The sequence below is a fragment of the Vipera ursinii genome, assembly GCF_947247035.1.
Source record: "Vipera ursinii genome assembly, chromosome: 1".
In the NCBI taxonomy this organism is placed as follows: domain Eukaryota; kingdom Metazoa; phylum Chordata; class Lepidosauria; order Squamata; family Viperidae; genus Vipera; species Vipera ursinii.
Window position 1 is genome coordinate 257,906,405 of NC_139512.1, and position 24,287 is coordinate 257,930,691.

Sequence of the window (24,287 nt, forward strand, 5' to 3'; positions counted from 1 at the left end):
TTCAAGTTGACTCAGCCTTCTATCCTTCCAAGGTCAGTAAAATGAGGACCCAGATTGTTGGGGGCAATAATACTGAATCTGTAAACCACTTAGAGAGGGATGTGAAGCACTGTAAAGCAGTATATAAATCTAAGTGCTATCGCTATTGCAGTATTTGTTCACCAGTAGAATTGTCTTTGCACAAGTTTGTATCAACTTCAATTCACTTAGGAGTCATTGAAATATAATGTTTAGCTATGGAAGCCTAAACTTTTGTATGCAACTGTTTTCATGGCCATTTTCTATATTAGTATATTAATACATGCTAAGTTTATTTTTGATCTGTGCTTCTCACCAAATATTCAACAAAAGACGTTATTTCTATAGAATGAACACTTTTCAAGTATAAAACAGCAGGGTTGATTTGATAGTCATTACCTGCTGCTTGACATTATTGAGGCAAATAGGAAATATATTAAGCTTGTTCAGACTGAATTGGTCCATTCATCCATCTAGCTATATTGATGTCATGGTTCCAACTAATGAGACAGATCAAAGAACATTCAGGCATTGTTTATTCTAAAAAGTCTATAATAATGAGAATGAAGCATCGGCACTCATGGATGGATGCGTATCAAACACAATTCCCTCCCTTAATTTACACGTCATAAATCACATTCTCTAATTAGTTTAACATGCAAAGTTTCACTTCCTTTCTATAGCACGCCATTCCTTATCTTGTTAAAAGAACCGGGTTATCATTCTCACACACACCCCCAGCTTCATTTGATTCAAAGCAAAACAGTTTAAAGGAAAAGGCTGGCTCTTATATTGTCAGAGCAAAAACATCCAATGTTTGCAGCGTTGACAATTGACTAAACTGAGATGGGTCTTGAAACCTTCATCTGTCTTATAGATCAGACTGGCAACATCTGAAGTTCACTCAATTTATATGCTACAAAATCTATATTGATTCATCGGGCCCTCTTTTTGGCATTTACGTCAGATCCTACTTCTGGCAACCTGCTATTTTAATATATATAGGAAAGGTAGATAACCTCTTCAGCCTGCAAACACTGGGTTTTGAGAACAGTTGTCTAATGCAGTCACCAGTTGGCTACTTCTGGGGTCTCTCCAGTTGTGGGATTCAGCCAGTTCTCACCACTTCAGTAGAACCAGGGCTTTTTTGTCATAGAATGCAGCAGAATGGAGTTCCGGCACCTGTTTTCGATGGATTTTCCAGAGTTGTGTTCTTTTCCTATTGTTTCCCTTCCAATCCTTGTTTTTTTTTTTAAAATGCCCTGCTGGTGGTATGGTGCGAGTGGGGACATCTCCGGCACTGTCTGCCTCCTCTAAGAGGAGCCATGAGGCACTGGAGCACCACAGCCAGAGTGTGGCTTGATTGGCTGGGTTGGACCATGTGGTGTGGAAGCCGATGGTGGCAGTGGGAGACACATAAACATGGAGGCCATCTTTCACGAGAGGGTGAGCGAGCCTTTTGCCTTCCCTTACAGAAGTTGAGGTGTGAGGTTAAAAACAGGCAAAGCTAGAGGAAATAAAGGCGGCTTTGTTGTTTCAGTTCCTTGGGTAGTTCAAAGGCTGGGATGTCTACGAAAACCTCTTTTTAGTCTTGTATATATTCAAACTGCAGAAGGGAAGAATAAGAATAAAGCCAATGTGATTTGGAGGTATTATTATTAATAGAACGCGTGTGCGGGGGAACCTTTACCTTTACCTTATATTAATTATGTATTGGTCAGATGTAAAGGTAGACCTACAGTATAAGATTTAATCAGATCTATTTATTAAATTGGGTTTAACTTAAAGGTAAATTAAAAGTAATCTGTTCACTGACAAAGTTTCAATTTGTTTCAAGTCAATATCCATTTTAAACTCCAAATGTAAATTTTTCCACCTTGTTTAACAATTTCCTAAAAATAATTCAATCTTTTACAAGCAACCAAATTTTGTTTTATTTGGCAAATTTCATTCCACATAGAAAGCTGACATTTCCACTCATTAAATTAAATGGGTATGCCAGTGGTAAATGTCCCAAAAGATTAATAAAATTGCCTTCTTGTAATATAAAACCACAAAGAGCATGGTAACATTAATAGTGTTAACTACCTTGAACAAAATCCTAGTCTTTTAGATACACTAAAAATTGAAGGGTTTTTTTTTCAACTACAAAGGTAAACCTTGTAGGGTAGGCAAGGCAGGTTGTATGACATATGTGAGTTCTGGCACTTTTTTTTTTACAAAAAAAAACAAACACTGGGTAGAACTGGTAGCTAATTTTTTGTTGCCCAGGCCCAGAATGGACTTCCAGAAGCGGCATCCACACAGAGAACTGGTTGTTCACATATTTGAATCCTACCACTGGGTCTCTCTATTCATAAAGTGGCCTTTATGGAGGACGTAGTTAGTTTCCATACAAAGTTGCCTACATAGTATTTCATGGCCAAACATGAGTGGAACAAGGATAAGAAAAATGTTAGGACAAATGTCACAATATGCAAGAAGAAAATAGCAACAATATATGAAAAATAAAATAAAAAATGAACACCAATAAAGACATTGTAGCAAGATACCAATATTTTGCTTATACTACTGTACAATGTAAAACCTTTTTAAAAGAAAGACTAATTAAAATGTATATTATGTACAGTATGTATGTATATATGTATTCAAAGTGTCCTAAAGAGACTACCTTAACATCTCAACATTTTCCATGCCACTTTCCATGCATGCATCATTTTTACTTTTGAAAGAAAGGGTCTATTTTGAGCTTGAGGCATTGCTAGAATTAAAAATGATGTTGGTCCCTGGCTCCTTATTTTGCCAGCATGTCAGCTTCCCATTTTTAAAATTATCTTTAACATCAAAAGTCAGATGAAGTCAGAATCTGGTGGTTGCCAAGGAAAATCTCTACTGGTATAATGTGCCCATAAGGAGGATGTGGGAGACTTCTGGTTTAAAGGATCAGTCCTGATGTATATTAACTGGCTCTGATAAGCTCCAGCAGCTGAATATTTGACATTAGAACTTTGTTTTCCATAGCTCAGGAAATATTTTTGCACAGAGCCTTTGGAAATATGAAGCAGATGCCTTCCTATCCTTTTTTGAACTTCTTTCCCCAAAACAAACTCATTCAGGCACCTGCAATTTAAAACTCTATTAAAAGAAGGAAAAACAAGTTCAATGTGTGTGTGTTTGGGTGTGTGCGTTTACCTTTTACTAAGACTGCTTCCCCAGCATGTGACAAGCCTGTAATAAATTTACCAGATTGTCAAAAACTGTCTCACTGTGCTGAAAGCCAGCCAGTATGGGAAAGATTTATCTCGCTGCCTAAGGGAAAACCAATGAACTGGAACCATTGTTTTTTTTAAACTTGTATCTAAAATGGAAGAACCATATTTCCCGTGAATTCCAAGCTTATCTTTAGCCCTTGTTAAATTTGATTTTCCAGTTGCTTAATTTATTTTCGTCAGTATTAATTGAGGAATGTAAGGTGCAGTTAACATAAAGAATTGTTTGTTGACTTTGGCAATTTGGAAATGATTTATTAATTTAATATTGGGTTTCATCAACTTATGTCTTTGAAGCACTATACACACACACACACACCTGCTTTATCTATATTATGTTTCTGGCTTCTTAAATTGCTGCATTTAAGACATAGTTAGTTATATGAGGCAGGCAGTTTTCAAGCAATATAATTAATTTAGAATCTAGCCATCAGGGGACGTGTCACTTTGGACAACTTTGTATGTCACAGTCAGAAATTGATGATTTAAGTCAGAGGTCTCCAACCTTTCTCGGTTGGCAGACCAGAGGGAAAGTGAGGAGAAAGCAGTTTATGTGCATGGGCATGCACGCACCCAAACGGGGCCATGAGCATGTGTGACACAAATGGAGCAGTCCTAACGCCCACATGATACTCTCTAGCACTGCCCCTTTTTTGCCACGTGGGTGCTAGCACTGCCCCATTTTCACCTCACCGCACCCCATTTTCTCCATGTGGTGCCTCATTTTCACCATGCGGTGCTAGTGCAAGTGGGGGTGAGCGCGCACTGGCCAGCCTGTTCTGTGGCTCACTGGCCAGCAGAGCCATGGCCTGGTAGTGGACTGCGGCCCACAGGTTGGGGACCCCTGATTTAAGTCATCTCACCACTTCTTAAAATCACAGTGAGAAATGCAGTACGAATACTCAGTAAATATCATGATGATTTTAATGGTCTTTGTATCAGTCTTGAAGCTTCACTAATTTTTCAATGCTTCAAACACTAATTATGCATAAAATCTCACATAATAAAAAATTGGTTAAGAAAGTTCCCAAGGATGAAAGAAATTTATGGAAGCCCCTCCGAGGCATATAGTTTCACAGGGACGCGGGTTTCCTTAATAACAAAGCTAATATTTGTGGTCATTAAATGAGTACTACTTATAGTGTGGAACTAAGGGCAGCTCCATGTGTGATGTAGTTTAGCTAGTTTAATTCTGACTCAAGTACAGCTTTCCCATACAAGCATTAGAGTTCTGTTGATGAGCGTGTGAAGAGAGATTCTTTTCCTGCTGGTGTAAAATTTTTCTTTACTTTGCCTTACCATCGCTTCTCTCCCTGCAGAAATTTTGCTCTACCATCATGCCATTTTAAACTGAGCACATGGATGGTAATTGATGGGTTGATAACTTCCCTGAATTCAGAAAATGGTTCAATACTACTATTTGTCTCCTTCTATGGCTCAGCTGGGAGGGTGCATTGATTGCCTCATGTGGTGGTTGTTATATTCTGAGATTGGCAGTGATGAAGATGATCATAGGTTGGATTAAAACTGACTCTGAAGATTAGACAGTGAAAACTCTGATTGCTGTTTAAAAGTATACTCAGATCCTGTACCTCACAGTTATGAAAAGCAAAGTATCTCACATTTGTTACTGGGTTGTCCTATCAGTTTCATTTCTACAAAACTGCTTTTGTAGGCTGGCATCATTCTGTTGTGTTAGAAGACAACTTCCATAATGGCACCTGGGGGAGATAGTCTTGAAGAATTAAGGTTCTACTCCCAATGAAAACAGAGTTGAGGCACTGGTGGGATTCAGCGAGTTCGCACCAGTTTGGCAGAACTGATAGCTAATTTTTTGTTGCCCAGGCCCAGAGTGGACTTCTGGAAGTGGCATCCTCACAGAGAACCAGTTGTTCACATATTTGAATTCCACCACTGAGTTGAGGTCAATGTAACCCCAAAGGCCAGCAACCTATAAGTCACTGGAGGTCTCTGAAAATGCACTATTGAAGTAGAGTGACAGTTGAATTTCAGTAATAGGAACCTATAAATGCCAAATCTGGGGAAAGTGTTCCTCAAAATATAAACCTCTTTTCTATGAATTTTAATCATACAACATATCAAGCAACGTAGTATTTTGTCTACGTATACACACACACACACACACACACACATGTTGTTGTTAGTTGCGAAGTCATGTCCGATCCATCACGACTCCATGGACAACGTTCCTCCAGGCCTTCCTGTCCTCTACCATCTTCTGGAGTCCATTTAGGCTCACACCTACTGCTTCAGTGACTCCATCCAGCCACCTCATTCTCTGTCATCCCCTTCTCCTCTTGCCCTCAACCTTTCCCAGAATTAGGCTCTTCTCCAGTGAGTCCTTCCTTCTCATTAGATGGCTGGATGCCATGATCTTGGTTTTCTTAGTTTAGTTTCAACCCAACTTTTGCACTCTCCTTCTTCACTCGCAACAAGAGGCTCTTTAGTTCCTCTTCACTTTCTGCCTTTAGAGTGGTATCATCTGCATATCTTAGGTTGTTGATATTTCTCCTGGCAATCTTAATTCCAACTTTTGATTCATCTAGTCCTTCCTTTCTCATGATGTGCTCTGCATATAAGTTAAACAGACAGGGTGACAGTATACAGCCTTGCTGGACTCCTTTCCCAATTTTGAACCAATCAGTGATTCCGTGTTCAGTTGCTTCTTGACCCGCATATAGGTTTCTCATATATATACCTTGTAATTCTACTGAGATGTGATTTTCTGGGGAATATAATTGATGCCATTAGATTAAAAATTGTGTATTTGATGTGCATTTTTTCAAATATTAAATCTCAGTCCACTGGCAGAATAATGGGGTATAAATTTTACATGGGTATCCATTGTGATGTTGCAATAGAAACTACTCCATGTGTAATGACATTGCACAAAAGGTGGACATACTTTGTTACCAGGGTGAAATTTCTAGATTGAGCAGATAATAAATATAATCATCATCATCATCATCATCATCCTGTGTTGACTTTTCTGATCACATGATCGTGGAAAAAATGATTCATTTTTCATTCATTTCATGTCAACATAGAGCTCACATCTCTTTAATTTTTCATCAGATCTTGATCATCATTAATGGACACAGGAAATCTAAGCCACACCCAGAGAACTGTCATGTAACAATAAATGTCCCAGCTTACTTCACATTGAGAGTATATCTTCATTTTATTTTTGTTACAGGGATGTTCAGTGTGTGTGTGTTTGTGTGTGTGTGTGTGTGTGTGTGTGCATATGTTCAGTATTCTCACTTTCCAAGGTCTACTTTGAGAAGTTTGTAAAACATTGATATCATAAGTTCCATGGTTAGATTTGAATTTGTGATCATGGTCATTTTTCTGTTTTCTTAAGAACATTCAATGCTTTTTTTTTGTAAAAGAAAAAGGTGCCGGAACTCACACATGTCATACAATCCACCTTGCCTACCCTACAAGGTTCCATTCAAAAAAGGTGCCGGAACTCCGTTCTGAGGGTTCTATGAGAAAAAAGCCCTGAGAACATTTAATAATGGCTTCATACTGTTTTATGAGTGAAAGCCAGCAAAATCCAGATTTCTCTTCCTTTTCCTTCTCATTGCTTCTAGGGGGGACAACAAAGGGAGGGAAGTAATTGTTCTATCAATGGCATCATTGGCTGTTCTAACAAAATGGTTTCTCTGTCTTGTTTCTTTTAGGGAGCTCCTGTTATCTGTAGCTTTGGGGCAAGTCTTATCCCTGCTGATCTGTGGTATTAGCCTAACCAGCAAGTATTTGTCAGATGATTTTCATGCCAACACTCCTGTCTTTCAAAGCTTTCTGAACTACATTCTCCTATTTTTGGTCTACACCACAACATTAGCTGTTAGACAAGGTAAGTGGTGCTTGCTGCATGTAGATGGGCTATTATATCAATCCCTGAAATTGTACATGGCCTCATTTTTTCCTTTATTCCTCGTTTTGTCATATAACAAATCATTCTATAATATAACTAGAGTTGAATTTTTAAAGGCAGTAAAATGATATGCTCTTTCAGACAGGAATAGGTTAATAATTACCAAGGTACAAAATCATCATTACTTTTGAGACTTTTGATGAATATAATTCTTATAAGAAATTCTTATGATTTTTGAGAGCTTATAGTTTGAGTTTGTAATTTATCTAAAGGATAAATAAATAATTAAATACATACATACATACATACATACATTGGTGATTGCTCAGGAGGTCGAGAATGATACCTGAAATGATGAGATGGATTTCTTTGATTTTCTGATAAATAAGGGCAATATTTTCATTTGAACTGTAATGTGAATAAATAGAATTCTGTGTGCATGGACTTTTCGCTTTCCCAACATTCTTGATGGTCCGAGGAGCATCCAGTGTGACATGGGAGCTGCAACCAGGTGGTGAGAAACAATGGAATTGGGAGGGGATTCTATTTATGGTGAACTTCCTCAAGGCAAGTCAGGCGTTCAGATACTGGAATCAAGCTATTTGCCAATGAGATGCACTTGTATCTCTCTCTGTCTCTGTCTCTGTCTCTGTCTCTGTCTCTGTCTCTGTCTCTGTCTCTGTCTCTGTCTCTGTCTCTCTCTGTCTCTCTCTCTCTCTCTCTCTCTCTCATCTGTCTCTCTCTTTCTCTCATCCATCTCTCATCTCTGTCATCTATCTATCCTATCTGTCTATCTGTCTCTCTTTCTCTCTCTCTTTAATGTGTTTTCTGTCTCTTAGAGAAATCTAAATATTTTCCTATCCACTATGATTTAGCATTATATCACTGTGGCTTTGCAATATTATCACAAAATTACTTGATATTAATCCACACAGCTTCTGTAATCTTCATTGCCATATTTCATACTACCATTGAGTGTTCCACAGCCCTTAAAAGCACCTTCTCTATTGGATTTATTTATTTAAATAATGTATAGGTCCAAAGTAATTCTGGCTGGTATACAAAGATTAAACCCACTACCACTACCACATATAACCCTGGCACCCTGGTTAAAATAACAATCCCCCCAAAAAAGCAAAAAGCCATATTATTGGCAGAGCTTGCTTAACCTCTTGGTCCAAATACCTAATTACCCAGAATTTCACAGTCTTCTTGATGTAATCCAAGGTAAAAAGCACTATGGTTTGGCAATTCACAATTATCTGCAATTGATTTTTCTGCAACCCAAGGAAAGAACAATGGAGTGCATAAGCCAGGGGTCTTCGAATTGGGCCCTTTTATGCCTGGCTGAGAAATTCTGGGAGTTGAAGTCCACAAATCGTAAAAGGGCCAAGTTTGAAGACCCTTGGCATAAGCAAAACATTATCTTACTGTTTGTTGGAACTCCTTTTAATATATAAGTCCTCAATTCAGCATTTGGCTTCTCTGAATTGTTTATTTTTCCCCCCAAGAATTTGCAGATGCTTCCGTCTCTGTGTTGTCTGTGACCAATCAACACTTCCTTTCTTACTCTGGTTAATTTCCAGTGGATAAATTAATGTTAGTTTCCATTCTGCTCCTCTTGCCTGGTTCTATAACACCAATAGGATAGATTGCTGCAGCTGTTACAAAAATAATTTGCAATTCACATTGAATGAACAAGCAGCTGTAAGATCTTATCAGTCTTAATTTAAAACATGGTCCTTTGCACTTCAGGTATATAGCTTACACTGCCTAGATCCCACTGATATGGCGCAGAGATGGACCTACAGAGTCAGCAATAAGGATTTTGCTTGTTGACTAAGTGCAAAGCTGGGCAAAGAGCTCTATCAACTTATTACTTCCAACAAAATGGGCTGAGGCAGTTTACTTCTACTCTTCCCTCAAGCATGCCCCCCCCATCTTCTTGCCCAAGCCACAAAACAGGGAAGAAGATTGAATACCAAGGGAAATCTTTTGATAACCCCTGTTACTATTCACACAAAGTTAAATGGCCAGTGCCTGGAAAGACCAAGTGAAAGAACCATTGTAGTGGATCAAGAGATCATTCCAGTTGCTGTTTACATAGGAAAGGGATAATAAACAAACCCTCATTTTTTTTGGCTGATGTAAATCCATATGTTAACAAGCGTGGGTTAAATAAAAGCTACATTTTATCAGAAAATCACTTTTCAGCAGATTTCCAAACCAGATTAGGCCTGGAGCAAACTCTCAATAGCTTAGCAATATGTGTTCAAATGAATGCCACTTGTTCATGTAGACATATTCACATGTATGGAAGTATAATCTTTACTGTTTGCTGTTTTGCTTGATGCACAATATAAGTGGCATAATGTCGTAATATACACAGTATTTATCAAATCAAGAGTCATCTTTTGGGTCATACTTAGAGCTAAATGAGAATACTGACTTAAATTTTGCTTTTTATTGTCTTTAATTTTCTTCATCCTGTTTTCACTTCCATTATTGCCTAGAAGTGCTTTCTTTTTGGTGAACCTCTGAGGATCCTCTAAACCAGGGGTTGGCAATCCATGGCTCCAGAGCTGCATGCCGCTCTTTCATCCCTCTACTGCAGCTCCCAGTCCTCTGCTGCCGTATGCATCTCACAAACAAAAGAAGTGGGGCTAAAAAAGTTCAATCAATTCCAACTTCTTGCAGAAAAAAAAAGATCTTGCAAAGTTGGAATTGATTGATTGAACTTTTTTAGTCCCACTTCTTTTGTTTGTGGGACTGCCCACAAACTTCTTTTGCTTGTGGGACTGCATGCAGTGGCAGAGGAAGTGACAGAGGACCACAGTGGAGCTGGAAAGAAGGTGCCACGTGGGTCTGATCGGGAGCATGAGTGTGCAGATGTTTTGCCAAACAACTTGTACGGAGCCAGGGAAATGGGCCGGGTGGGGTCAGGCTGCTAATGCTGCTGCCATGAGGCTTGGCAGAGGCCCCTCCAAGCGGCTATGATTCCCCCTTCCTCAGCCTACCAGCCACTATTGCCCGGCCTACTCCTCACCTGGCCAGCTGCCCTCAAGCTCTTCTCATTGTCCTCCCCACTCAATCAACAGCTTGGATGGGTCTGCTCTGGGTCTGCTCTGCTCTGTCCGAGATGAAGAAAGCAAAGGTGCAACAGCAGGATTGCTCTCAAACAGTAAGAGCTGGGTGTGCTGCTTGCTCATGTGCGCCTGACTTATTAAGAGCAATCCCACTGCTGCGCTTCTGCTTTCTTCAACTTGGATGGAGCAGAGACACCCAAGCCACTGGTCGCTGCTTGAGTGTCGAGGACTGCTGCTGCTACTGGGCCACACTTGAGCTACGCCCTGCTGCTACTTCCCAGATTCCACCTTTGCCACTGGGGGAAGCAGCGGCAAAGTGCTCCATCCTGGGGGGAAAGCAGCGGCGGTGGTGGAGCGCTCCATCGGGAAGGTGGGGGAAGCAGTGGTGGCAGGATGCTTCATGCAGGGGGGGGGGAAAGCAGCAGCAGTGGTGGGGCACTCTGTTGGGGGAAGGTTGGGGGAAGCAGTGGCTGGCAGCAGGCACTTTGTGCAGAGGGGAAGCAGCAACAGCGGTGGAGTGCTCTGTCAGGGGGTGGGTGGGGGAAGTAATGTCTGGCAGTGGGCGCTTCATGCGGAGGACAAGCAGCAGCAGTGGAGCACTCCGTCAGGGTGGTGATGGAAGCAGTGGTGGCGGGACGCTTCGTGTGGGGGGGAAGCAGCAGCAGTGGTGGAGTGCTCCTTCGGGGGTGGTGGAAGGAGTGGAGGCGGGGTACTCCATGTGGGAGGGGGGATAAGCAGCAGGCTTTTGTGGCTCCCAGTTTTTTATTTTCTCTAGAAAATGGATCCAAATGACTCTTTGAGTTTTTAAGGTTGCCAACCCATGCTGTAAATCAGGGGTGTCAAACTGCCGGCCCACGGGCCGGATGCATCGCAATGAAACCGCGCCCACCCCATTGCCGGCAATGGGGAAAAAGCTCTGATACATCGTGCAACGTCACGTGACGTCGCGAGTTTGACATGCCTGCTCTAAATTTTCATCTATTTTCATTTTTCTTTTTTAAAAAAAAGAACTCTTCTTCTTGGACTACAGAGAAACCAACAGTTTCCTTTCCTCACCCCCCTACTGGTATTTGAAGAAATCCCAGAGTTACATCTAGTTTTAGTATGTCTGCTTTCAGATATCTAGGTGAGAAGCAGTAATCAATCAACATCCTTGGTAAAGAAACAGCATCATTTCAATTTCCTTTCCAGAGACAATTGTATAATTAAAGAAAAAAAAATGTTTCACACCTTCTTCAAAAGATAACCAAAAGCCATTTATCTACCAAAGATCTTTGAGGTTTCAATTCTATGCAACTATTTAAGGGCGTGCATTTAATTCAATTCTAATTGGTAACCTCCCTTTTTTTTGTTGTGAGTCATTTTTTCCTGCTCTGCTCTGCCTTTGATTACTCATCAGTGGTCAGTTCACCCAGGCCTCAAGGTTAAAGGAGAATTGCATTCTGACTTTCCTCTTGCCCAATTATGAGACACTGTAGCTGCTCCACTAAGCTAAATAAAAACAACCATTTTTCCTTCTCTTTGCAAGCTCTACTTTATAGGGCAAAATTATAGAATAATTATTTTAGCAATATTTAGTTCATTTTATTTAATTTTAGTTCAATTTAATTTGAATAATCTCAGGTTCAATTTTTGTCCCATTCCTTTAGTCCCACCAGGTTTTGTTTTGTTCTTCTTCTTGTTGTTGTTTGAGTATGCCCTCAATATATCATTCCAAAGCCTTGCATGGCTATTGGCATAAAAAACACTGGAGACTTTTAAGACCAAAATATTGGGCTCAGTATAGCTAAAGACAGGAAAAATCTGAGAACATCACTGGAGAAGGAGGCCCAGAGCTGAAGAATTCTGAGCAATATATTGTAGTCTAGCTCTGCATTAGTCCTGAAAATTGAACCCCAAAAGCTTTTAGCCAATTGCATTTAATGTTCAGGACCTAGACAAAAAGTTTAAAAGCATTTCTGATTTTTAGATGATTTCACCAAAGAATCTCATTTCCAAGATGCAGATTTTCACATGAAAATGGAAAACCACATCCCCAACCCATTGTGGTTCCTAATTTTTGCTTGGAGTCACTGAAAAAGTAGCTGTGGAAAGTCAAAGTGATCTATCTTTAGAGTGAGAAGATGTTCTTGGTATCTAGCTAACACCTTTTTCACAGAGAGTGAAGCAAACTTTCAAAGGTTAACAAAAGTCACAACTCTGGGGAAAATCCTGGCATTGTTTCACAAGGTCTTTTTAAAGCCTCCATTCCCATGGGATGTTCTCATAAAAAGCTGTCTTTAAAAGCATAACGTTTGCATCTTTAAAAGCTTGTGATGCCTTTTTTCCCTCTCTTGGTGCAAAATTGGTGCTACAAAGCTACTATTTTTAATTATGATTATATGTGAAGAATTTGAGCTTGTGTAGTAGAAGAGACAGAAATAATTGTTTCTGTTTCTCATTATGTAACCTAAGGGCAATATTTATTTCTGATTTCCCATACCATATGTGGAATCCAAGCATGAGGTATCTCTTCTTTAGGAATGAGAAGAGATACCCCATGCTTGGATTGTCCTTCCTTTCCTTCACTTGCTTATCTGATTCAGAGATATGAACGTTGAAAAACCCTGCACTTCTCTTGCTATATCCTTTGGGGGAATCTTTGAGTTGGCGTGAAATGTCCACAGGTTTATGTTCTGCATGAAGGATGCTAATTGGAATTCATGCCCATTTCTGTGAACATAGGATTTAAGGATAAATCTCATATGTCTGTTGGCCCAATGGTTAGAATGCAGTATTGCAAGCTAACTCTGCCCATTGCCAGGAGTTCAATTTTGACCAGCTCAAGATTGACTCAGCTTCCATCCTTCTGAGGTTGGTAAAATGAGGACCCAGATTCTTGGGGCAATATGCTGACACTGTAAACCACTCAGAGAGTGTTGTACAGTACTATGGAGCGGTTAATAAATCTAAGTATTAATTGCTATTGTTGTGTCTCAAAACAGCAAAAGTCCATCTTAGAGGACTTTGGAAAAAGATGATGGAGAAATTTACTATTTCTGTTTTTATGCTTTGCGAGAACACTCAAAAGTTAAGGCAGCCCTGCAGAATTTCTCAGAGCTGAAAACTGCTAAGCAAAATGTTGCTTAGAAAGTTCTATACACATAGAGCAGGGGTGTCAAACTCAATTTCATTGAGGGCCGCATCAGCATTGAGGTTGCCCTCAGGGGGCCAGGTGGGTATGGCCAGGGTGGGCATGGCCTACTGGGTGGGTGTGGCTAGAGTGTGTATGGCCTACTGGGTGGGCATGGCCAGCTCTACATTGTTTGCATCAAGGGTGCCTATGGGGGCCTGGGCAGGAGTGGGACAGATCTGAAGGTCTCTGACAGAAGGAGGGTCTCTGGGCCAGGGCCAAGGCAGTGGGGGCCGTTCCCTCACTGTTTCCAGGATGGCTTCGCGGGCCACATGAAACCACTTTGCGGGCTGCATCCGGCCCCCGGGCCTTGTGTTTGACATGTCTGACATAGAGGAACCTGAGACAGATTTTACTGCTATATGTTTGTACTATAAAATTGGCTTACGATTCATACTGAGAGTACAAGTCTTTCATTTCACTTTAAAGTATCATTTGATAAACAACAATTTCAAATTCTACCTTTTGAAATTGAAAAGCTGAATAACGTGCAACTTAAATGCTCAGAAGAAGGTTATAGCTTTGTGTCACCACAGAATTGTGTAATTTTGTTGTCCAGTCAGCTCTGAGATTGCACAATAATGCTGTTATTGCAGGCTAGAAGTTCTACAGGTTTGCAACACTCCATAACTACAGCAAAATAATGTACATGCTTAGATCAGCTGAATGGATTCAAAAGATATAGAGGCTCATTAGATGTAATTACATCTAATAACAACATATACGGATGTGGTTTTATTTTAGCCACGACGTGAACAAATCTAGGAAGGAAATATTTTTCCTTTCCTATCTCTTATTTCATGCAGCAAGGGAAAGGGGAATTTAAACTGAATAATGAGAATAGGAACAGTGCAGTATAATCAGTACAAATTAATTGTTGAACAAAACAGAAATTATTACAAATACTGAAATATGGCAAAGTAAAATAAACCCTGTAAGATTTTTAGTTCTTATTAAAATGGGAATTTTTATTAAAATGTTTGTCAGGGGACTGCTCAGGTGAATCCCTCACACTAATTGTCATTCCAATAATATCTGCAAGAAACAAACAAACAAACAAAAAGCTTGAAGATATTCAGCTTGTATGGAAGGCAGTCACATACAATTGTACACACACAGAGCCTTTTCTTCTGCAAAGGGCTACATCAAGACAAAACTGCCTGAAGGAATCTAATGTTATTTCTCGGGAGGAGAGCCAATTAAGACTCATGTAATAATAATAATAATAATAATAATAATAATAATAATAATAATAATAATAATAATAATAATAATAATAATAATAATAATAAAGTTGGAAGGGACCTTGGAGGTCATATAGTCCAACCCCCTGCTCAGGCAGGAAACCTTATACCATTTCAGACAAATGGCTGTCCAGTCTCTTCTTAAAAACCTCCAGTGTTGGAGCATTCACCACCTCTGGAGGCAGGTTGTTCCACTGGTTAATTGTCAGGAAGTTTCTCCTTAGTTCTAGGTTGCTTCTCTCCTTGACTAGTTTCCATCCGTTGCTTCTTGTCCTGCTTTCAGGTGCTTTGGAGAATAGCTTGACTCCCTCTTCTTTGTGGTAACCCCTGAGATATTGGAACACTGCTATCATGTCACTCCTCACCCTTCTCTTCATTAAACTACACATACCCAATTCCAGCAACCGTTCCCTATATGTTTTAGCCTCCAGCCCCCTAATCATCTTGGTTGCTCTTCTCTGTACCCTTTCTAGAGTCTTGACATCTTTTTTACATCGTGGTGACCAAAACTGGATGCAGTATTCCAAAGCATTGTAAAGTGTATTAGTACTTCACTTGATCTTGATTCTATCCCTCTGTTAATGCAGCCTAGCACTGTGTTGGCTTTTTTGGCAGCTGCAGCACACTGCTGGCTCATATTGAAGTGATTGTCTACTAAGACTCCGAGATCCCTCTCACAGTTACTACTATTGAGCAAGGTACCACCTATACTATACCTATGCATTTGATTTTTCCTGCCTAAATGTAGAACCTTACTTTTTTCACCATTGAATTTCATTTTGTTAGATAGTGCCCAGTGTTCGAGTCTGTCCAGATCCTTCTGTATCTTAAGCCTATCTTCTGGAGTATTGGCTATTCCTGCCAGCTTGGTGTCGTCTGCAAATTTGATGAGTTCCCCATCTATCCCCTCATCCAAATCATTAATGAAGATATTGAAGAGCACTGGGCCCAGAACAGAGTCCTGGGGCACCCCACTACACACTTCCTAGTAGATGCGGTTCCATTGAGGACCACACGCTGAGTACGGCCTGTCAGCCAGCTACGAATCCATCTGGTGGTAATGCTATCTAACCCACATTTTTCTATCTTATCAAGTAGTAGGTTGTGATCAACTTTATCAAATGCCTTACTGAAGTCCAAGTAAATTATATCTACAGCGTTCCTCTGGTCCACTAATTTTGTCACTTGGTCAAAGAATGTAATAAGATTTGTCTGGCATGATCTGTTTTTGACAAACCCATGTTGACTTTTAGTGATGACTTTGTTTGCATCAAGGTGTTCGCTGATTTGTTGTTTGATTATCTTTTCCAGAATCTTCCCAGGTATTGAGGTCAGGCTGATAGGCCTGTAGTTTCCTGGATCTATTTTTTTTCCTTTTTTGAAGATGGGAACTACATCAGCTCTCTTCCAGTCCTCTGGTAGTTCCCCAGTGCTCCAGGATCTTTGAAAAATATAGTTCAGTGGTTCTGAGATCACGTCTGCCAGTTCCTTGAGAACCTTGGGGTGTAATCCATCTGGTCCTGGTGATTTGAACTCGTCTAGGCTGGACAGGTGCTCACTTACCATTTTCTTGCCTATCTTAACTTGCGTTTCTATTCTGTTTTTTATGGCACTGGTTTGGGTAGGTTGGACTGTTTTTTCCCTTTGTGTAAAGACAGATGCAAAAAACGAATTAAATAGTTCTGCTTTCTCCCTATTGCTTGTCACCTTCTTGCCACTTTCCCCCACTAATGGACCAATCATTTCCTTAACTTTTTTCTTGTTTTTTATATGTTGAAAGAAGCTTTTTTTGTTATTTTTGACTTTGGTCGCAAGCCTTAGTTCATTTTGAGCCTTAGCTTTCCTCACTTCATCTTTGTAGGCACGGGCTATTTGCTGATATTCTGCCTTAGTTATGTGCCCCTCTTTCCAATTCTTATACTTGTCCTTTTTATCTTTCAATTTATCAGAGAGTTCTTTATGCAGCCATGCTGGTTTCTTTTGAGAGCTGTTATTTTTCTTCTTTGTTGGTATTGTACTAAACTGGGCCTTTATTATCTCACTTTTCAAAATTTCCCAAGCTTCTTGAGTTGTTTTCCCCTTTAGGATTCTCATCCATGGAATTCTTCCCATGGTCTCTCTAAGTTTATTGAAATTAGCTCTTTTAAAGTCCAAGACTCTAGTTTGGCTGTGTTCTATGGCTTGTGCCTCCAGAATGTTGAATTCCAATATTGCATGATCACTTCCCCCCCCAAGGTTCCTGTGGCTTCCACACCTTCTATCATTTCATCTCTGTTAGTGAGAATTAAATCCAACATGGCTAATCCCCTAGTTCCCTTCTCTACTTTTTGGGAGAGAAAGTTGTCTGCTAGGTTTGACAGGAATCTGTTTGATCTTCCACTTGGTGCAGAGTTTGTCTCCCAGTTGATATCAGGGTAATTAAAGTCCCCCATTACTATTGTGATGTGCTTCTTACATACCTTAGTTAGCTGACTAGCAAAAAGTTCATCTATTTCCTCTGCTTGGTTGGGCGGCCTATAGTATACACCTATGGCAATGTCATTTTTTTCCCCTTTTATATTGACCCAAATGCTTTCAGGTTTACAGTTTCCGTCATTGTTGTGCTCTATTTCTGTAGAGATAAAGTTATTTCTTATATAGAGAGCAACTCCTCCTCCTCTTTTGTGTAGTCTGTTTCTTTTAAATAGTTTAAATCCCTCTAGCTGTGTGTTCCATTTGTAGGTTTCGTCCCACCATGTTTCCGTAATGGCAACAATATCATATCTGCCCTCATTTACCTGAATTTCTAGTTCACCCTGCTTACTGTTCATACTCTGTGCATTAGTGTATAGACATTTGAGTCCTTTATGACTGATGCTGTGTTTACTTGCTGCATAACTTGTGTGGTGCCTGGCTTCCCCTATTTTCTTAGATTGCCGGGGACAGTGATGTACTGTATCAATTAACTCACTATCCCCATTATTATGAGGGATGCAGTTTGAGCAATAAAAGAAAAGGACTATAAATCATAACTGCGTCCCAAATATCAGAGACAGAACACACCTGTAGGAAAGATCCTACAAGTTGCAACATCTGGTGGCTTGCCACTCTGGAGTTTATCTGGGGAAAATTTGAGCCTTGTGCGCATTGTCTCCCACCCTCCCCCCGTTTGTCTTTTTTTTTTTTTGCTCATCTACCATTTCCTTTCCTTGTTTGTCTTTGTCTTTTTATTTTATTTTACCCTACATTTCATTTTAGGATTTTTAGTCCTAGCAAATTTGGAGAGCACCTGGTTGGAAAACTGGTATTCTCCTTGGTTACCAATAGCCTTCTGGATCCAAGTCAGAAGGTAAAGCTACCTGTGTCTTGACTCAGAACCATCTTCTCCTGGTCAGTGGTGCCCAGAAACGGGTGATGAGGCTCCATTCTTAAGAGAAATCAGTGGAGCATGGGCCACCAGCAAAGGTTCCTATGCTATGGAGCAGGACTCCATTGATATGGCACCATTCATAACAGTTTTGTATAAGATAGCATCTGATTCACAGACTGCCTGGACAAATCGTTTCAGTTTACTTGGCAAGATTTTTCAAGAATGATTTGCTATTCCCTTCTTCCTGGGCTAAGAAGAGAGTAACTGTCCCAAGGTTACCCAGCTGGCTTGGGCCTAAGGCAGGACTAGAACTCATGGTCTCCCAGTTTCTAGCCCAGGGCAGTGGTGGGATTCAGCCAGTTCGCACCACTTTGGCAGAACTGGTAGCTATTTTTTTGTTGCCCAGGCCCAAAATGGGCTTCCAGAAGTGGCATCCACACAGAGAACCGGTTGTTCACATATTTGAATCCAGGGCTTTAACTAATGCACCAAACTTGCTCTCACAAGTTAGCTTTACTGGCTTTTGAATGTGTAAAGCCTTGGATTGAACAGCCATGTAAGGGCTATATAGGTGATCACCGGCAGTTTGAATTGTACCCAGAAGCCCTCTGGGAGCCATTGCAGTTCATAAAGCATTGGGATTACATGGGTGTACCAATTTTCATGTGAAGCATATCTTAGATTTCAATCTAATAAGGAGGAGGTAGTCAGTTTAATAATAATAATAATAATAATAATAATTTGGAAGGGACCTTGGAGGTCATCTAGTCCAACCCCCTGCTAAGGCAGGAAACCCTATACCATTTCAGACAAATGGCTGTCCAGTCTCTTCTTAAAAACTTCCAGTGTTGGAGCATTCACCACTTCTGGAGGCAGGTTGTTCCACTGGTTAGTTTATTTATATCATTTCTATAAGAAGAGAAAAATTAGGTATTTGGTTTTTATTTTTGTCATCTTCCAGGAGTTATTTAAACTGGGTGGTGTAGAAATACTTGTAATAAATTGCAATACACTTTTAAGTAATCAATTAAATATTTTCAGTGCTGCTGGGGCAGTGATTTATTTATTATTTATCCATGTATCCTCCATCTCTCTACCAACAATTTTTAAAAAGGCAGAGACAACCACCTAGTTTTCAAAAATGAATAGTCCATTTTAAGTTTTTGTCAGGATTTCATTTTATTTTACCAGACACTTTATGTGCAATAAACACATTTTTACCGAAAAGGTGTATATAATCTTTCACAGTTTGAATTTTTTAAAGTATGCATTTGCAATCCAAATCTTTAGAAAAAAGATGTTCTTCATGTACTGTGAAATGAAAGATAGATTCAGATTGTACAGTTTTTCTCTTCTTATAGAAATGATATAAATAAACTGATCACCTCCTCCTTGGCAAAAGGCCAAGATATCTGTGGGACTACCTACCTCCAATTGTCTCTGCTCTGCTCTGCTCTGCTCATGCCGCTAGATCCATCAGATTGTGCCTGCTCCATGGCCCTTCTAATGATATGATTAGTATCATCTAATGGGACCCAGTAGATGTGTCTTCCTTGTCACAGCACTTGCCCTCTGGCACAGCATTCCTCCTGAGATGCTAACAGCCCTGATCTTTTTAGCTTTGTGGAAAGTCTTAAAAATGGCTCTTCCTACCAGTGCTGAGACCAGGATGTTAGGTGAACTTGACCTGCATTTTTGAAGGAGATGAAATGTTTTGAGAGCAGTCTACTTTTGGCACATTGTATTGTTTGGATGGTTTTGTTGTTTTTAATTGTTATATTTGATTCAGTGTTAATATTCTGTTTGCTGCCCAAAGTTATGAGAATGAAATGGGTAGCTGAACAAATTGTATAAATAAATAATATTACTTTTCAATTGAAATGGAATGTTCAGTAAGAACGCTGTTGTACTATGCTTGTTTACTACAAATTAAAAACACAAATGGTGTAAGCAATTCAATAAAAATGAAGATTATACAGAGCAAAGAATGCAAACAGCTAGTGCCACATTTGGCTTTGTATTGACCATCGTGGTTAATATCCTGTAGCAAGTTTCTCATCTCATTTGATTTCCTCTGTAAATTTATGAGCATCTCTAGCTTAGATTTTTCTTATACAATCACTAAGGTAGGTTTGGAAAACCCTGATGTGGTTTTATTAAACCAGGGGTATTCAAACCTGGCCCTTTTATGACTTGTGGACTTCAACTCCCAGAATTCCTCAGCCACAAGTCATAAAAGAGCCAAGTTTGAAGACCCCTGCCTTAGACTATTCCAAAGTTATTATCAGATTGTAATTTTGTGAGAGGAAAATTGCTAAATGCATCACTGGAAAGAAATTAGCCCTCTTAATTAAATGGAAATGAAATGAAATTGAATGTAGGTTTTGAAGATCTGGGTGTGAAGCTTCTGGTACATCATTAAACTACTAAGTGTTGCTGTTGGCTTTGGAAAAGTGGTTCTGAGTTAGTCTAGCACAACATCTGAACTAATGAGACTTGGGCTGCTGTCCCATATTTACAGAGAGAAAGTTCATAGGGCCCTTGAAACTGACATCTATGCAAACATGAACAGGATTGGCTGTTAGTTAAAATATCAGACAGAAACAGTTGTAGCCTTGCCCTTGTTACTTGACAGAAATTCAGTCAACTGTCATTTCCCAAGGCAACTGGCTACACAGCTGAAGGAAATTCTCACTGTGTGATTTAAGTAGTTCTTCAACAGCAGAGCCACAGTTGGATTTTGTCACCTAAATAAAAGGATTAATGGAAAAAACACCAATTTTATGCTCCCTTATCCTGAGGGAGGAATATTGGAACTTGTTTATAGATTATTTGTTGATATGCCGAAGTTATACTGGAACAGAGTTGGTCATGTTATAAAATCAAGGCTAGTGACATCTGATGTGTAGTTAATTGATTTTTTTTCCTTCTGCAATATGGTGTCATCAAGATATTTTGGATTACAACTTCTGTTTGCCTCTGGGAATGTAGCTAATACGAGGGCAATTCAGAAGTAAACCTCTGTTTGGTTATCAATTCAGAAGTCTACTGTGAAACATTACAAAAACTCAGATGAGCCATTGATAACAAGCATTGGGGCATGCTGACTTCCGGTGTGGTGTTGGTTCACGATGATGCTCGCCCGCACACCACTGGACGCACCCAAGGACTTTTGAAGCAGCTCCTTTGGGATGTTTTGGATCACCCCCCTGTAGCCCTGATTTGATGTTGAGCGACTACTACTAAGGAATTTCAAACCTTGTAAGACATTATGGCAAATGCCTCAATCTGAATGGCAATTATGTTGAAAAGTAATGCAATGTTGTAGTTTTCTATGTGCATAATGAAAGTTCTGTATCTTCAAGTGTCTGTCATTAATAACCAAACTGAGGTTTATCAATCTTTGGGTCTGCAAAATCTACATATTATTTGATTGTTGACTGCATTGTACTCAGGTATTGTCTTTACCATCTTCCCTGTCTAAAAAAATCAGTGCTATTTTTACTTAATTTGTCATGCCTTGACTAGTAAACAGTATAAACTTTGATTGAAAGTGTCCAGTTCCAATCCATTTCAATTAGTGGTGCCTGAGATGTTGGTGTAGAGTTGATTCATTTCATGTTTCATTATGTTGACTTTGCTTTGATTATGCTTCTTATGTTCTATTTTCTGATTTCTTCCAGAAATACCTCCCTTGCAGATAGCAGGGTTTGTGCGTGTGTGTGTGTGTGTGTGTGTGTGTGTGTGTGTGTGTGTGAGAGAGAGAGAGAGAGAGAGAGAGAGAGAAAGAAGATCACTTGTGCTTTCTGTGAGTGAAGATGGTAGTAATTTTGTTTTCTCTACCACCATTTTGAAAAGTGAGATCCCATCCAATTCCCTCAGTTGTTGCTTGAGAAATAGGGTTCTTTGTGGTAAAGTACACAATGTTTCTGTTCAATGCCTGCCTGCTTAAGACTCTCTGTGCAAAACATAGGTTATGTCTGTTCCATGGTTCTCTTACTCAGCATAAAAGCAAGCAGTGTTAGGAAAAGCTGTTGAATAGTCATCATGGGGTAAGTAGATAACCTTGACTTTTTTTTCTTCTTTTTACTTAAAAAAAAGGTAAAGATTCCCCCGCACACACGTGCTAGTCATTTCTGACTCTAGGGGCCGGTGCTCATCTCCATTTCAAAGCCGAAGAGCCAGCACTTGTCCGAGGATGTCTCCATGGTCATGTGGCCGGCATGACTAGACGCCAGAGGCGCACGGAATGCTGTTACCTTCCCACCGTAGTGGTCCCTATTTTTCTACTTGCATTTTTATGTGCTTTCGAACTGCTAGGTTGGCAGAAGCTGGGACGAGTAACAGGCGCTCACTCTGTTACACGGCACTCAGGATTCGACCCACCAAACTGCTGACCTTCTGATCGACAAGCTCAGCGTCCTAACCCACTGAGCCACCGTGTCCCCTACTTTTTACTTATTTGGGAGTAAATATTATTGAACTCTGGGGGATTTATATTAAGCAAACAGACATAAAATTATAGAACGGCTATAACGAAATGCCCTAAGTGATAGAAATTGGGAGCTGGGAAGAAAAAAAGCTTAAAAAAATATATCCTACATTGTATTTATAGAGGGTTAAGTCAGTAACCTCATAAGGGAAGTTCCTGACTGAGTTTTGATAAAAACAATTACATTTCACAATTTACAGTGATGCTACACAATCACTAAGTAACATCCTTTATTGTATGTAACCTTTTAACAATCATAATTGAGGGCTCATCAGTCAGCCACCTCCAAATTATTTCCCTCCCTTCCTGTTTACTTATCTACCCTGGTTTTCATTTTCAGAACACATATTGCTTCAAGAAAGCTTTCAAGCCCAGCTATAAATTGTACCACCACTCCTTTATTGGAGTGTAATGAGAGAAACAGAAAGGAACATTTTAACAAACAAATTGAGTCTTCTGAAGAACTTTAGCAGAACTTCAAGAAAGAGTGTCTCTCAGCTTGCTGCAGGATGATCGACCTGCTCCTCTCCAAATACCTCAGAGCTCACATTCAGTCAGTCCCAGTCAGTGTGACCAGTGATAAAGGACTGTAGAGACTGCAGTACAATACATCAGCAGGTCATCAGATTCCTGGAGTCGGGTTTAAGCCTCTTTTGTGCAGTTCAGAAAGCAGGTGCCACTGAATCTTTAACTTTGTCCTAAGGCTAAGCAGCCCCAGATCAGCAAAGCAAGCCCATCTCTACAAATAGTAACATGAAAGCTGCATGGATTTGTTTTTACCATTAATATACCACTCAGAATCTTACGCATGCATGCCTGCATATAGCAAACCGTGTGAATGTACAAATCAGCCTCCGGCAGTAGAAGATCCATAGGTGTGCTTCTGCTCCAAGTGAATGATTTCAATTTGAATTGCACTGTACAAATGCAAGCAGGAACTGTGAGAAAAACTAGCACACAAATGTAAAGAATTGCCCCCTGATGTGTGCTAGTTATATTACTTCTTGTTATGTTGGGCATACTATTATTGATGGCACTTTTTATGAGTACAAGTGGAATGTATAAAAAGGAGCAAAGTCTCACTTGGGACTGGTATTAGTAAAGAATTCAGAAGATGGTTTCTGCTTAGTAAACAGATTTCTCTTTTCCTTTGCCCTGAGGATAGTTGATGGTTATTTTGTGAACGTTCAGCAATATTTGAGCCTAAGTAGGTGCCCATGTTATCCAACACCAATTTTACCGCAGTTTATGAAATATTTAATCATTTATCTATTCAAGCTGTTCATTGCTAGCAGGCATAGAGGTTTACGCATGCCACATTTGTAGGTTAAATTTTGAAAAGTGGTTCTTTGGTAGCAACTCTGTTGGCCAAGGAGAGTAGGTCTCATTTTTGCCAGAATGTACCTTTGGACGTGAGGAATATAAACATTCAAAGGAATAAAATTTATCCTCACCACTATCTTTCTCATTATTTTTTAAGAATCATATGAGAAGTACAGGGACGCAGTGGCTCAGTGGGTTAGGACGCTGAGCTTGTCGATCAGAAGGTCAACAGTTTGGTGGGTCAAATCCTGAGTGCTGCATAGCAGAGTGAGCACCTGTTACTCATCCCAGCTTCTGCCAACCTAGCAGTTCGAAAGCACGTAAAAATGCAAGTAGAAAAATAGGGACCCCTACGGTGGGAAGCTAACAGCGTTCCATGCGCCTTTGGCATCTAGTCATGCCAGCCACATGACCACAGAGACGGCCTCGG

At 39.9% G+C, this 24,287-nt stretch overlaps 1 protein-coding gene across 1 annotated transcript in view; it reads left to right on the plus strand.

Annotated features, from left to right (window-relative positions):
* The window catches only part of SLC35F1 (solute carrier family 35 member F1), a gene marked incomplete at its 5' end in the record, with an annotated part of 233,651 nt that overhangs the window by 103,747 nt on the left and 105,617 nt on the right, over positions 1-24,287 (plus strand). The window contains one exon of the mRNA XM_083355627.1: positions 6,995-7,170. Within this exon, the coding sequence (XP_083211753.1) occupies positions 6,995-7,170 (176 nt within the window). The remainder of the gene's footprint in view (positions 1-6,994; positions 7,171-24,287) is intronic.